At 44.1% G+C, this 16,172-nt stretch overlaps 1 protein-coding gene across 1 annotated transcript in view; it reads left to right on the top strand.

Moving 5' to 3' along the window:
- The first annotated feature begins 3,216 nt into the window (after positions 1–3,216).
- zgc:162297 (uncharacterized protein LOC555865 homolog) overlaps positions 3,217–16,172 on the top strand; it is a 102,803-nt gene continuing 89,847 nt past the window's right edge. The window contains exons 1-3 of the mRNA XM_034165330.1: positions 3,217–3,391; positions 3,476–3,558; positions 11,589–11,769. Coding sequence (XP_034021221.1) covers positions 3,319–3,391; positions 3,476–3,558; positions 11,589–11,769 — 337 coding nt within the window. The 5' untranslated portion in view covers positions 3,217–3,318. The remainder of the gene's footprint in view (positions 3,392–3,475; positions 3,559–11,588; positions 11,770–16,172) is intronic.

The raw sequence follows: 16,172 nt of genomic DNA on the forward strand, positions 1-16,172 counted from the left end.
GGGCCCCAGCTCCGCCATACCGGGCGGCGTCTCGATCCTTGATTTTTTACTGGTCATGGAGGTTCTGAACTGCTCTTAGTCTGACCCGTCACGTAGGACCTGTTTGCCTTGGGAGACCCTACAGGGAGCACAAAGCCCCCGACAACATAGCTCCTAGGATCATCCGGGTACGCAAACTCCCCCACCACAATAAGGTGGCAGCTAGAGGGGAAGCCCTAATAATAATAATAATAAATAAATAATAATAAACACCGCAATTACAATAGGGTCCTTGTGGGACGTTGTTTCTTGGTTTTTGTTTTGTATATTTATTCTGCTGTTTTTATGAACTTGTATAATGTGTTTTTATGAATGCAATTTTTACTGCTGACTGCACCTGAATTGCCCCCATGGGGACTAAATAAACGATCAAATCAAATCAAATCAAATCAAATACTCGGGCCCTAATAATAATAATAATAATAATAATAATAATAATAATAATAAAATAAATAATAAACAGCGCAATTACAATAGGACTTTTTCCTACTCGGGCCCTAATAATAATAATAAATAATAATAATAATAATAATAATAATAATAATAATAAACAGCACAATTACAATAGGGTCCTCGAAGGACGTTGTCCTACTCGGGCCCTAATAATAATAATAATAAATAAATAATAATAAACAGTGCAATTACAATAGGGTCCTCGTAGGACCTTTACCTATTCGGGCCCTAATAATAATAATAATAAATATAATAATAAACAGCGCAGTTACCTAGATTTACAGAATTTGATAGTATCTCTCTAGACATGCTGATGAAACTCGTAACGTCAACAAAAAGCACAACCTGTTTATTTGATCCTATACCAACAAAACTCTTTAAGGACCTGTGGCCCACTCTTGGGCTGATTGTACTGGAAATTATTAATCTTTCTTTAACTTCTGGATCTGTTCCTAAACGTTTCAAATCTGCAGTGATTAAACCATTACATAAGAAACCTAATCTTGACCCTAGTGTATTGAAAAAACTATTGGCCGATATCAAATCTATCATTTTGCTCTAAAATTCTGGAAAAGGTGGTATCACGGCAGCTTGTAGACTATCTTACTGAGAATAATCTCTTTGAGCCACTGCAGTCTGCTTTTAGAAAATATCATTCCACAGAGACGGCTCTCACTAAAGTGGTGAATGATCTTCTGCTTACAATGGATTTGGACACCACTACGGTTCTGTTGCTGTTAGATCTCAGTGCTGCATTTGATACAGTGGATCATCATATTCTACTTGATAGGCTGGAAAATCATTTTGGGATTACTGGGAGTGCCCTTGCATGGCTGACGTCATACTTGACCAGTCGTTCTCACTGTGTTTTGTACAGTAACACTACCTCTAACCTTAGTGGGCACATATTGCGGTGTTTTGGGATTATTTTTCACTGCTATGCAGATGATACTCAGTTATATATGCCGATAACTGGTGGTAATCTCGTTCACATAAAATCCTTAGAAGATTGCCTTGCAGCAGTGAGAAGTTGGATGTCTACAAACTTCCTACTTTTAAACTCTGAAAAGACTGAAATGATGGTTCTTGGTCCAGTGAGACATCGGCATCAATTTGACCAGTTAGCACTCAGCCTAAGCTCGTGTGTCATACATCACACTGACAAAGTGAGGAACCTTGGGGTAATTTTTGATCCTTTGTTGTCCTTTGGTCTCCATATTAGAAACATTACTAGGACTGCTTTCTTCCACCTGCGAAATATAGCGAAGATTCGTCCCATCCTGTCTATGGCTGATGCTGAGACCCTGATCCATGCATTTATCTCTTCTAGATTGGACTACTCAATGTTCTATTTTCTGGTTTACCGCAGTCCAGCATTAGGGCTCTCCAATTGATTCAGAATGCTGCAGCCAGACTTTTGACACGAAGCAGAACGTTCGATCACATTACACCCATTTTGGCATCTCTTCACTGGCTTCCTGTCCCAGTGACATCAGATTTTAAGGTTCTGCTACTAACCTATAAAATTATTCATGGACTGGCACCTCCCTACCTAGCTGAACTAATTAAACCTCACATACCGGCCCGGGCTTTACGTTCTCAGGGTGCAGGACTACTTTGTGTCCCTAAGGTGAATAAGAAGTCTGCGGGTCACAGAGCTTTCTCTTATCATGCCCCTGTTCTGTGGAATGATCTCCCTGCGTCAATAAAACAGTCAGATTCAGTGGAGATTTTCAAGTCCAGACTTAAGATGCACTTATTTTCCCTTTCATATGGCTAGCATACTGGTACAGTTTTGTTTTACGCTTTTACTCTTTTACTTCATGTTATTAGTAATTGAAGTGGGCCGCTGCCTCAACTTCACCTAAATTCTGGGTCTTTTAGTGAAGTTTAGGGCTAGCGGCCGGCCATCACCAGTATTTCTTCATGTTTTTCTTGTCCTGTGCACCAACAGCAATTTCTTGTATGTTCGTCCGTGAATTGTTCTGTGAATTATTTCTGTAATTTGTGTCTGTAGCATGGCCCAAGCAGAGGGTCACCCCTTTTGAGTCTGGTCTGCTTGAGGTTTCTTGCTCAGAGGGAGTTTTTCCTTACCACTGTTGCTCTGGGGGTTGGTAAGGTTAGACCGTACCTGTGTGAAGCGCCTTGAGGCAACTCTGTTGTGATTTGGCGCTATATAAAGAAAATAAATTGAATTAAATTGAATTACAATAGGGTCCTCGTCGGACTTTTTCCTACTCAGGCCCTAATTACATTTTGGTTGTACAATGTCCATTTGTCCATTTGCAATTGTGTCTATGTTGTTAAGACCGCAGTGACACTCTTTTGCACAAGGGATTATGGGATATCTTATTAGGGCGAATTTTGTGTCCATTGGTTCGAGGATTCACTCAGGAGAATGATTCCAGAAGATTATTGGGGGGGGGGGGGGGGGGGTTAAAATGTCGACTCTTTATGAAACATCCCCCCAGAGGTTTACTGAAGTACTCAGTTCAGTGAAACGTGAAGATGAAGTCCAGATCAAATTATTGAGACACCCGAATAACTTGGTGGTTGTTTCTTTTGTGAAAAGACAAAAGCTGAAATTGGAACAGAAGCATCAACTTTCCACAAAAAAAACACAGAAACTTTTATTAGCAACCAACATTTTTTTTTATTACAACAAAATGTCTTATTTTTCCACAGGACCTTTCCTTGGTTTATGTGGCTCAGGCTCTGGCTCCCGGTAAGCAGCGTGTTTAAACAAATCTGACCTTTGACCAGTCACATGACTCTGGTGGAGTTTAAACAGCATTTCATTTTTTGTTCCTTTCACAAAAGGGAAACATGAAGTTTGTGGAGCTCTTTGGCCGTGTAAAATCTGTAGTTATTGGAATGATTCACGTTAAAGCTTTACCAGGTAAACAAAAATTGAACTGGACCTTGTTTTTTTCCCAACATTTAAGATATAAATTTGAGAACTTTTATTTCTTCTTCATCTCAGGTACACCTTTAGGTTGTATGAAAATGTCACATATCATTGAAGAAGCATGCACAGAGGCTGAAATGTACCGTGACGCCGGGATCGTAAGTATTGGCATGACAGCCATATAGTTAGAGCTGTAAATACGTCTTTTTATGCAGTAGGAAGTATTTGGGTAGTATTTTTGATGACAAGCTGAAGTCTGATGTGAACGCAGATGCCAGCAGAGAATCCACCTTCTCTGTGTCATCCTCTGTCGTTTTTATCAGTCCTTTATTGAGAGTCGTCTGTGCTTTTCATTTATCTGCTGGTTTCACACACAAACAGACTGAACAACACTGTCAAAGTCTGCTCAAAGATTAGCAGAGTGAAGCAAAGAGATTTCAACTCTTTGTAATGAATTTTCTCTGCTGCCTTCACCAATCTGTAAAACTAACCATCTTTTAAAATCATTTATTAGGCTGGGTTTCAACTGTTTCACATAGAATGCCTCCTTGACCCCTCTCTCAAACCATTTCTTCTCTCTGGCTAAGATTTTAACTTCCTTGTCCTCAAACATGTGGTTAGTGTCTTTAAGGTTGAGATGAACTGCAGACTGAGGTCCACTGGCGCCCTCTCTGTGGTGCTGGTATAGCCTTTTGTGTAAAGATTGCTTAGTCTCACCTATGTAGTATTCGTTACAGTTTTCCTGACATCTGATAAAATACACTACATTGCTCTGTTTGTAACTAGGGATCCTGTCCTTAGGGTGAACTAATTTCTGTCTCAAGGTGTTAACCGGTTTAAAGTAAACTGGGATTTTGTGCTGTCTGAAGATCCTTTGTAGTTTTTCCCCTACTCCTGCTAAATAAGGGAGAGACACTCCTCTTCTTGTTGTCTCCGTCTCCTGTCTATCTGGTCTCTTTGTTTTCTGGGACTTCTGCACTTTGTACAGGGACCATCGTGGGTACCCACATACTGTGAGGGCTTTCTGTACAAGTTGTTCTTAGTTGTTATTAGTTCATCCTAAGGATCCCTAGTTACAAACAGAGCAATGTAGTGTATTCTATCAGATGTCAGGAAAACTGTAATGAACACTAAGAGGTCTATTACATAAGAAACCAACACTTTTTTTTTAAACTATATGGATTTGAATGACGTGCAATTACACCAATCATGCTTGAACCCTCGTGCGCATGCGTGAGTTTTTTCACGTGTGTCGGTGACGTCATTTCCCTGTGGGCAGGCCTTGAGTGAGATGTGGTTCAGCCCTCTCGGCTGAATTCCTTTGTTTCACACGCTGCTCGAGACGGCGCGCGTTGCTTTATCAAAATTTTCTCTGGACCTGTGAGGAATATCCGAGTGGACACTATTCGAGAAATTTAGCTTGTTTTCGGTGAAAAGTTTAACGGGTGATGAGAGATTATGGGGTGTTTCTGTCGATGTAAGGACTTCCCACGGAGCGGGACGTCGCGCAGCGCTTCCAGGCGCCGTCGTCGGCCTGTTTCGAGCTGAAAATATCCTAATTTAAGGCTTAATTCACCCAGGACATCGTGAGAGAACAGAGAAGATTCAGAAGAGGCCGGCATGAGGACTTTATGCGGACATTCCACTGTTTAAGGACATTTTGTAATGAAAGACATGCGTGCAAATTCGCCGAGTCGTTTCCGTGACGACTCGGCAAATCTGTGTGCACCGCGACAGGAAAAACACCTCCGTGTTGAAAACCATTTGTAAAATTCAGGCGGCTTTTGATGGCTTTCAACAAGTGAGTAACTGAGAAATTAACAGCTTGGGCATGTTCCAACTTGCCCGTTAAGGTTTCCAACGGAGGTATTTTTCCTGTCGCGACCCCCTGCGGTCGGGTCCGGGCCGACATGCGACTCTGCCCGCACGTTCTTTCATTACAAAATGTCCGTTAACAATGGAATGTCCGAATAAACTCCTCATACCAACTTCTTCTGAAAGTTCTCTGTTCTCTGACGACTTACTGGGTCAACAGAGCCTGAGATGTGGAAGTTTTCAACTTGAAACGGCGAGACACTGCCGCCTCGAAGCGCAGATTGCCGTCAGGTGCCATGGGCCATCCTTAAAGCGACACTACCAGACCAAAATCTCTCATCAGCCGTTAAAATTTTTTACCGAAAACCAGCTGAATTTATCGAATGGTGTCCACTCAGTTGTGCCTTACACTTTTTGAAAAATTTTTTATCAAACAAAGCAGCAGTCTCTGAGCCATTCCTAAACAATGAAAAAACGACGAGAGGGTGGGCGACTCCTCACTCAAAGACTGCCCACAGGCGAATGACGTAACGGACAGGCGTGAAAAAACTCTCGCATTCCCACAAGGGTTCAAGCATGTCTGATGTAATCACACGTGATTCAAATCCATATGGTTTTTGAAAAAAATAATAAGGTCGGATACTTTTCTAACAGACCTCGTACATAGGTGAGACTAAGCGACCTTTACACAAAAGGCTATACCAGCACCGCAGAGAGGGCGCAAATGGACCTCAGTCTGCAGTTCATCTCAACCTGAAAGACACTAACCACACGTTAGAGGACAAGGAAGTTAAAATCTTAGCCACAGAGAAGAAATGGTTTGAGAGAGCAGTCAAAGAGGCATTCTATGTGAAACAGTTGAAACCCAGCCTTAACCGGGGAGGGGGTCTGAGACACGCTTTGTCCCCTGTTTACAGTGGGGTACACAGGTCAAAGCAGTTTCAGTCTTTTGTTCATGGTAATGAGTCATTCACGTCATCAGGAGAGTCGTCAAGGGAGCCATCAGGAGAGGCTGCCATCCCATCATTAGGAGGGACAGCTGCCCTGGCATTAGGAGGGTGCTTACTAGAGCACAACAGGTGCTAATTAGAGCTATTGTTTAGTCACCAGCCTATAGCAGTCAGCCTCTCGGTAGGAGGGGTCTGGTTAGGTTTAAAACTCCAGCTTTTGTGGCTGTCTGTTTATTCTTCTCTACAAGAGTCTAGACAGAAGTCAGACCACCAGAGCAAGAATTTTAGCTGAGGAAGCTTCTGCGATTTGAAGCAAAACATCCTCGCGTCAAGCAACCCAGTCCAGTCGAAGATTCAAGCTTCTCTACTATGGAAACCACCTGGACAACTGAGAGCCTACACAGAAACATTTTTATATGAGGTTACAGGTCACTGTGTTTTACACGCTACTCTAACTTAAGCGCCCTTTGTGGGATTAATAAAGTTGTTGAATTGAATGTAAAGCCCACGTCACACATAGCAAGAATGCACAGGAACCAGCCCGACACTGCAAATATTGCCATAATCTGATGCAGTCAGGAGGAAAAGGCGTGGTCAGCCATGTCAGAACACATCCGGATTACCTCATCTACACCTGCACGATGACATCTAAATCGCATGTAGACACCAGGTCGATGACACAGACTGCTGTCAGACAGACATAAAAGGCGCTGAAGACTGCCAGATGTCAAAATGTCTGGATGGTAAACACGGGACTGGAGCACTGTGTTCCTCATGCGCACATGCATGAGAGTGTGCAGCATGCATATGTGCGTGGCCCACGTGCGGTCTGTGCACATGCGTGGGCCTGCAATTATCACTCAGTGTCAAGATGGTGCCGTCTTTCTGTCTCTGTCCCCGTCCCATATGCATTGTTTATTGTTGTAATAGTGGCGTCTTTGCTTGTGACGGACACACAGTCTCTGCTGGTGTATGAGCGTCAGCCTCTTTGTGATCTTCACGACACGATCGCAAGGTTTGATCATACTGATTATGAGCAGAGGACTGTTGGGCTTCCGCTGTTTCTGGCATCGGTGTCGCCTGAGCTGTTTCTCTGGGAGTCGGTCTTCTGCCCCAGGAGAGGAATGGGCAGGAGATGGCGTCGGTCTCGTAGCACACACTAACTCTGGTTCTGGTGTCTCAAAAATAATAGTTATTTTTCTGGAGATATTTCCTCCGCTCAAGTGGATTTACTTCATTGGCAGCAATATCTTCTTCCTGTTTACCCGGCGTCTCTCGATCAGCTGACAGCGCCGAGCTGCTGGACACCAAGGAGGTGGAGCTGGAGAGGTAGAATGAATCCCGACAGCCTGCACAGGCTGCAGTGCATGGCGTTCCCTCAGGATCAGGAGTGAAGGGTCCAAATGGCACTCATTAATGCCAGGTCTCTTTCAAATAAAACATTTGTCCTTTGTGAATTTAATGAGACACATCAGCTGGATGCCATGTTTCTGATGGAGAGCTGCTGTGCGATGGTGAAGTTGCCCTCTTGCCAGAGCTTTGCCCCCCTGCCCAAAATCCACAAACAGGACGTGCCACTCAGGCCTATTGTATGTAGCACTGATTCCATCACTTACAATTTGGCCAAGCACCTCAAGTGGATTTTGGCTCCTCTAGTGGGTAACTCAGACCACCATGTGGAGGACACGCAAGATTTTGTAAACAAGATCAAGGACCTGCAGCTGGAGGCAAATGAAACTACGGTGTCATTCGATGTGACATCGTTGTTCACCTGCATCCCCACTGCTGAGGCCGTCTCAGCTGTGAGGCAGAGACTGCTGGAGGATGTGTCTCTACTTGAAAGGACCAAACTTACACCAGACCACATCTGCCAACTCTTGGAGATCTGTCTTAACACCACGTATTTCCAGTTTAGGGGGAATTACTACAGGCAGATCCATGGCTGTGCGATGGGGTTGCCGGTATCCCCCATTGTGGCCAATCTGTACATGGAGCGAGTGGAGAAGAGAGCCTTGGTGTCATTCACAGGATTTGCAATTGTCCTGGATCAAGACTCAGGCTTTTCATAACTTCCTGGATTCAGCCATCAGAAGTGTATCTGTAGTGGTGAAACTGCTGAACTTGTAGAGACATTCATTTGTCTTGACAGTGACATACGCGTCTCTGGGTCCTCAGCCTTTGAGATCAAAAAGTGCCTGGGGTGAGCTGATGGAGTCATGAGGATGGTGGACAGAGGTGTTTGGTGATGCCAATGTGACGGAGTCCAGCAGGAGTCGCTCACGCTTTTTTTCATGCTCCTGTCAGGAAATGAGTCACATTTTTATGACACTTTTTTTATTTAACTATTTCTAACCCTACCCTTCCCTGTATTCCAACCATAACCCCCCCACAAACACCTCACATTTTGTAATACATCACATTGTGATGGTATCAAAATCTAATAAATTAATTTACTTTTTGTGATGATATCACGAAAAGTAAATTAATCTATTAGATCGTGATACCCTCACAACATGGCGTGAGGTTGGGTTGGCATGTGGTAGTCAGTAAACCCCACTCCCCAACAGCTAATAGGACTCTCTGGCCACAGGGCTGAGGGTCCGGGTTTTTGGCGTTCTGGTTAGAGCATCCACCTCTCATGCTGAAGGTTGTAAATTCATGTCCTGAGTGGAGTGAGTGGGAGGAGTCAACAACCACAACACAGTGCAGAGTAGCCACCACACAGATGTCTTTACAGGAGGATGAAGGTCAAAGTCTACCTGTCTTGCTGTATGGTTGTGAGACTTGGATGCCAACCAGTGACCAAAAACAACGACTGGATGTCTTTGGTACGAGGTCTCTTCAGAGGATCCTTGGGTACCGCCAGAATCACTTTGTTTCAGACGAGCGGTTGCATAGAGAGACTAAGATGAAGAGTATGACTTGCATTGTGAGAGCGCGTCAGCTTCGACGTGTTGGCCATGTGGCGTGTTTCTCTGTGCATGATCCAACATGCAGTTACCTGACTGTTGTCAGCAGATGGAGAAGGCCAAGGTGACAGATGGTTATTTCAGAGATGTGAGAACAAATCAGTTGTCTATCTGGGTGGTTGCCATCCAGGACTACAGACGTTTCCATGATGTCATGGATGAGGAGAAGCACAGCACCAGCACATTCTCCCAGACTTGATGTAAAATGTTGAATTGATTCAAGAAGCTGTTTATTTAATCATCCATCCATCCATCCATCCATTTTCTTCCGCTTTATCCAGAGTCGGGTCGTGGGGGCAGCAGCTCAAGCAAAGTCGCCCAGACCTCCCGATCCACACACACCTCCTCCAGCTCCTCCGGGGGAACCCCAAGGCGTTCCCAAGCCAGCCGAGAGATGTAGTCCCTCCAGCGTGTCCTGGGTCTTCCCCGGGGCTCTTCCCAGTGAGACGTGCCCGGAACACCTCTCCAGCGAGGCGTCCAGGGGACATCCGGAAAAGATGCCCGAGCCACCTCAACTGACTCCTTTCGATGTGGAGGAGCAGCGGCTCGACTCCGAGCTCCTCCCGAGTGACCGAGCTCCTCACCCTATCTCTAAGGGAGAGCCCAGCCACCCTGCAGAGGAAACTCATCTCGGCCGCTTGTACTCGCGATCTCGTTCTTTCGGTCATGAGCCAAATCTCATGACCATAGGTGAGGATCGGAACGTAGATCGATCGGTAAATCGAGAGCTTTGCCCCCCTACTCAGCTCTCTCTTCACCATGACGGTCCGATACAGCGATCGCATCACTGCAGATGCTGCACCGATCCGTCTATCGATCTCACGCTCCATGCGTCCCTCACTCGTGAACAAGACCCTGAGATACTTAAACTCCTCCACTTGAGGCAAGGACACTCCACCGACCTGAAGAGGGCAAAGCACCTTTTTCCGGTCGAGAACCATGGCCTCGGATTTGGAGGTGCTGATTTTCATCCCGGACGCTTCACACTCGGCTGCAAACCGTCCCAGTGCACGCTGAAGGTCCTGATTTGACGAAGCCAACAGAACCACATCGTCCGCAAACAGCAGAGACGAGATTCTGTGGTTCCCAAACCAGACCTCCTCTACACCCTGGCTGCGCCTAGAAATTCTGTCCATAAAAATAATGAACAGAACCGGTGACAAAGGGCAGCCCTGGCGGAGGCCAACGTGCACTGGAAACAGGTTTGACTTAGTACCGGCAATGCGAACCAAGCTCCTGCTGCGGTCGTACAGGGACCGGATAGCCCTTAGCAAAGGACCCCGGACCCCGTACTCCCGGAGCACTCCCCCACAGGGTGCGCCGAGGGACACGGTCGAATGCCTTCTCCAGATCCACAAAACACATGTGGACTGGTTGGGCAAACTCCCATGAACCCTCGAGCACCCGATGGAGCGTGTAGAGCTGGTCCAGTGTGCCACAACCAGGACGTAAACCACACTGCTCCTCCTGAATCCGAGGTTCAACCATTGGTCGAATTCTCCTCTCCAGTACTCTGGAGTAGACCTTACCGGGGAGGCTGAGGAGTGTGATCCCCCTATAGTTGGAACACTTTTATTTAATCATATTTGTTTCAATACAATTTTAGAGTGCAAAAATGTCTTCATCAAGCATGGACCTTCACCCAAACATCCCCCATGCTGACCCCATGTCAGAGACTGTAAAGTCTTTCTGATTGAATTTATTTTATTTTATTTTATTTACTTTTTATGACAGTTTCAGGGCTAAACTTCATTAACATACCAAGTTTGGTAGAAAGCATCAAAAGGACCTGGGAAGAGTAGACTCCAATGACAGACCTTTGGCAAATTTGACCTTGCTGAGCAATTCAGGAACCCACTGCCATACGTGGGCCACGTTCAATGCAAATAGGTGTGGAAAAACTTCACATTTGCCCAATAACCCCAATTACTGATTAACCTTGAGCAAATGTGATAACCCCCCAACCAACCCCCAGGCAATTTGAGACCCTGCCTACATATGTGTGCCATGTTTAGTGCATATCAGAGCAAAAGTTATAATTCTGACTTTAGACTCCAACAGACTTTGATCTTTGCCCAAACAAACTCTGTAAAGAGCTGTTTTTTAGTTGACTGTCATTCACGTGTCAGGTTGGTTGGAAATTAATCAAAGGACCTGGGAGAAGTAGAGGAACAAACAGAGAAGCCAAAATTGTGACCCTTGACCCCAGTGCTTCTGTTTTGTACTGCAAACAAACTCTTCTCATGGGATATACATTTGAAACAAATTTACACTTTGCCTAAACAAACTGTTTAAGGTTCGCTACTTGCACGCAACAGGCCCAATCACCTCAGGGGAGAAGTGCAACAAATCAAACAAACAAATATTCCTCAAATTATAGTATGAAATGTTAAAATATTCTGCAGATATTCATTATTTTTAAAAAGTACTGTATGTTTGTATTGTGTGTCCCAGGACGGTGTGATTGTGGAGAACATGCATGATGTGCCTTACTTGCCATGTGTGGGCCCTGAGGTGTGCGCCTGTATGACGACGGTGTGCACAGCGGTGAAGCACCTGTGTCCTTCGCTGCCTGTCGGAGTGCAGATTCTGTCGTCTGCAAACCAGCCGGCCCTGGCTGTAGCTCTGGCTTCAGGTTCATCCAACATATACATATGTTACATTTTTCAGAACTATTTAAAGGCCCATTCACACATTGTTGGGCGATGGTTTCCTGCATGCTTGTGTGCACGCGCACAAACACAGGGTGACCATGTGAGGTGTGAAACTACATCTCACTCACACAGGAGCAGAAGCAATTAAATGTTGTACAAATGTACATAAATCAGCGAAAATGTGTAAGGACAAAATAATGAGAGAGCACAGAACATTATAAGAACAAGGAATGTGCTGTTTAAATGTAAGACAATCATAGTCAAGAAGCTTGAATCTTTGACTGGACTGGGTTGCTTGACGCAAGGACGTTTCACTTCAAATCGCAGAAGCTTCCTCAGCTAAAATTCTTGCTCTGGTGGTCTGACTTCTGTCTTGACTCTTGTAGAGAAGAATAATCAAGAAGTCACAAAAGCTGGAGTTTTAAACCTAACCAGACCCCTCCTACCGAGAGGCAGACTGCAAAACCGACTCCTGCTTCTCTCCATTCCTCCAGATTCCTCCCTGACCAGAAAAAGGTATATCCAGCTCCAACCTCTGTGATTTCTCCAGTGTCTGCCAGGTGCGTTTCACTAAGAGCAGCGATGTTGATGTTGTATTGCTGCAGTTCTTGTACTACCAGTGCTATTCGACGCTCTGGTCTGATAGTGTTCTTGTTGTCCATGAGAGTCCTGATGTTCCATGCTCCAATGTATAAAGAGCGGTTGTTGCAGATGGACTTTGCATCCTATGATGTCATGTGCATTGTGTTTTTTCAACCGAGTTTGTAGATGTCCAGTCAGCTGCGGTGTGCTGACAGGAGGAGGTTGAAGCAAGCTTTCTTTAGGTCACCTTTTCTAGACCCTTCCCCTTCCTTTGGGCAGTGCTCTCCCTGAATAGGGCTGCTCCATCACCAGAGTGGCTGCCGAACCCTACCCTTGTGTTGTGAAAGTGTAGGAACACAGACCCACAACAGGGGGGCGCAAATGAACGGACAATGGAGGAAGTCAAATAACAACACTTTACTGTTGTGAATAAGCACAACAAACACAGCAGATTACAATAGTAGACAAAGAAGTCAATTCACAAAATGTGTCACGTGGGCAGGCTCGAAGATAAGAGACGTCTGTCCAAAGCAGAACCGGAACCACACGATTTCCTCTGCCACCGAGCCCCGGGAATACTGGAGCCACCAAGTCCCGAACTCCCAGGTGGCCACTGCCTCCGCTTGTCGGATCTGGTACTGCTGGCGAGGAACAAAAACAGTTAAATGTGGGTGCGTTTGCACCCAGCAACACATATGGTGGGAAAACCACCTCCACCTCTCGTCGGAAGAAACTGGTAAGTGCAGGAGTGTGAGTACTTATCAAATAGGTAGGAAAAAAGTCTAACACAGTCTCCAGCTGTAAATACTCACTGTACGACCATCCTGCCCTGGCCGCCTGAGTGCAGGTCCATGACTAGCAGCTTCCAGTGTCATCTTACACCTGCTACCGTCGCCACTCGCCTATCACCCCAGGACTTGGGGTGATAGGCGATAGATAATTGGCAAAGCTTCTGGGGAAAACCTGGTCTTGTTAGGAGAGACGGCATCCATCCCACTTTGGATGGAGCAGCTCTCATTTCTAGAAATCTGGCTAATTTTCTTAAATCCTCCAAACCGTGACTATCCAGGGTTGGGACCAGGAAGCAGAGTTGTAGTCTTACACACCTCTCTGCAGCTTCTCTCCCCCTGCCATCCCCTCATTACCCCATCCCCGTAGAGACGGTGCCTGCTCCCAGACCACCAATAACCAGCAAAAATCTATTTAAGCATAAAAATTCAAAAAGAAAAAATAATATAGCACCTTCAACTGCACCACAGACTAAAACAGTTAAATGTGGTCTATTAAACATTAGGTCTCTCTCTTCTAAGTCCCTGTTGGTAAATGATCTAATAATTGATCAACATATTGATTTATTCTGCCTAACAGAAACCTGGTTACAGCAGGATGAATATGTTAGTTTAAATGAGTCAACACCCCCGAGTCACACTAACTGTCAGAATGCTCGTAGCACGGGCCGGGGCGGTGGATTAGCAGCAATCTTCCATTCCAGCTTATTAATTAATCAAAAACCTAGACAGAGCTTTAATTCATTTGAAAGCTTGTCTCTTAGTCTTGTCCATCCAAATTGGAAGTCCCAAAAACCAGTTTTATTTGTTATTATCTATCGTCCACCTGGTCGTTACTGTGAGTTTCTCTGTGAATTTTCAGACCTTTTGTCTGACTTAGTGCTTAGCTCAGATAAGATAATTATAGTGGGCGATTTTAACATCCACACAGATGCTGAGAATGACAGCCTCAACACTGCATTTAATCTATTATTAGACTCTATTGGCTTTGCTCAAAAAGTAAATGAGTCCACCCACCACTTTAATCATATCTTAGATCTTGTTCTGACTTATGGTATGGAAATAGAAGACTTAACAGTATTCCCTGAAAACTCCCTTCTGTCTGATCATTTTTTAATAACATTTACATTTACTCTGATGGACTACCCAGCAGTAGGGAATAAGTTTCATTACACTAGAAGTCTTTCAGAAAGCGCTGTAACTAGGTTTAAGGATATGATTCCTTCTTTATGTTCTCTAATGCCATATAACAACACAGTGCAGAGTAGCTACCTAAACTCTGTAAGGGAGATAGAGTATCTCGTCAATAGTTTTACATCCTCATTGAAGACAGCTTTGGATGCTGTAGCTCCTCTGAAAAAGAGAGCTTTAAATCAGAAGTGTCTGACTCCATGGTATAACTCTCAAACTCGTAGCTTAAAGCAGATAACCCGTAAGTTGGAGAGGAAATGGCGTCTCACTAATTTAGAAGATCTTCACTTAGCCTGGAAAAAGAGTCTGTTGCTCTATAAAAAAGCCCTCCGTAAAGCTAGGACATCTTTCTACTCATCACTAATTGAAGAAAATAAGAACAACCCCAGGTTTCTTTTCAGCACTGTAGCCAGGCTGACAAAGAGTCAGAGCTCTATTGAGCTGAGTATTCCATTAACTTTAACTAGTAATGAGTTCATGACTTTCTTTGCTAACAAAATTTTAACTATTAGAGAAAAAATTACTCATAACCATCCCAAAGACGTATCGTTATCTTTGGCTGCTTTCAGTGATGCCGGTATTTGGTTAGACTCTTTCTCTCCGATTGTTCTGTCTGAGTTATTTTCATTAGTTACTTCATCCAAACCATCAACATGTTTATTAGACCCCATTCCTACCAGGCTGCTCAAGGAAGCCCTACCATTATTTAATGCTTCGATCTTAAATATGATCAATCTATCTTTGTTAGTTGGCTATGTACCACAGGCTTTTAAGGTGGCAGTAATTAAACCATTACTTAAAAAGCCATCACTTGACCCAGCTATCTTAGCTAATTATAGGCCAATCTCCAACCTTCCTTTTCTCTCAAAAATTCTTGAAAGGGTAGTTGTAAAACAGCTAACTGATCATCTGCAGAGGAATGGTCTATTTGAAGAGTTTCAGTCAGGTTTTAGAATTCATCATAGTACAGAAACAGCATTAGTGAAGGTTACAAATGATCTTCTTATGGCCTCGGACAGTGGACTCATCTCTGTGCTTGTTCTGTTAGACCTCAGTGCTGCTTTTGATACTGTTGACCATAAAATTTTATTACAGAGATTAGAGCATGCCATAGGTATTAAAGGCACTGCGCTGCGGTGGTTTGAATCATATTTGTCTAATAGATTACAATTTGTTCATGTAAATGGGGAATCTTCTTCACAGACTAAAGTTAATTATGGAGTTCCACAAGGTTCTGTGCTAGGACCAATTTTATTCACTTTATATATGCTTCCCTTAGGCAGTATTATTAGACGGTATTGCTTAAATTTTCATTGTTACGCAGATGATACCCAGCTTTATCTATCCATGAAGCCAGACGACACACACCAATTAGCTAAACTGCAGGATTGTCTTACAGACATAAAGACATGGATGACCTCTAATTTCCTGCTTTTAAACTCAGATAAAACTGAAGTTATTGTACTTGGCCCCACAAATCTTAGAAACATGGTGTCTAACCAGATCCTTACTGTGGATGGCATTACCCTGACCTCTAGTAATACTGTGAGAAATCTTGGAGTCATTTTTGATCAGGATATGTCATTCAAAGCGCATATTAAACAAATATGTAGGACTGCTTTTTTGCATTTACGCAATATCTCTAAAATCAGAAAGGTCTTGTCTCAGAGTGATGCTGAAAAACTAATTCATGCATTTATTTCCTCTAGGCTGGACTATTGTAATTCATTATTATCAGGTTGTCCTAAAAGTTCCCTAAAAAGCCTTCAGTTAATTCAAAATGCTGCAGCTAGAGTGCTGACGGGGACTAGAAGGAGAGAGCA

This window comes from Thalassophryne amazonica, unplaced genomic scaffold (genome assembly GCF_902500255.1).
Source record: "Thalassophryne amazonica unplaced genomic scaffold, fThaAma1.1, whole genome shotgun sequence".
In the NCBI taxonomy this organism is placed as follows: domain Eukaryota; kingdom Metazoa; phylum Chordata; class Actinopteri; order Batrachoidiformes; family Batrachoididae; genus Thalassophryne; species Thalassophryne amazonica.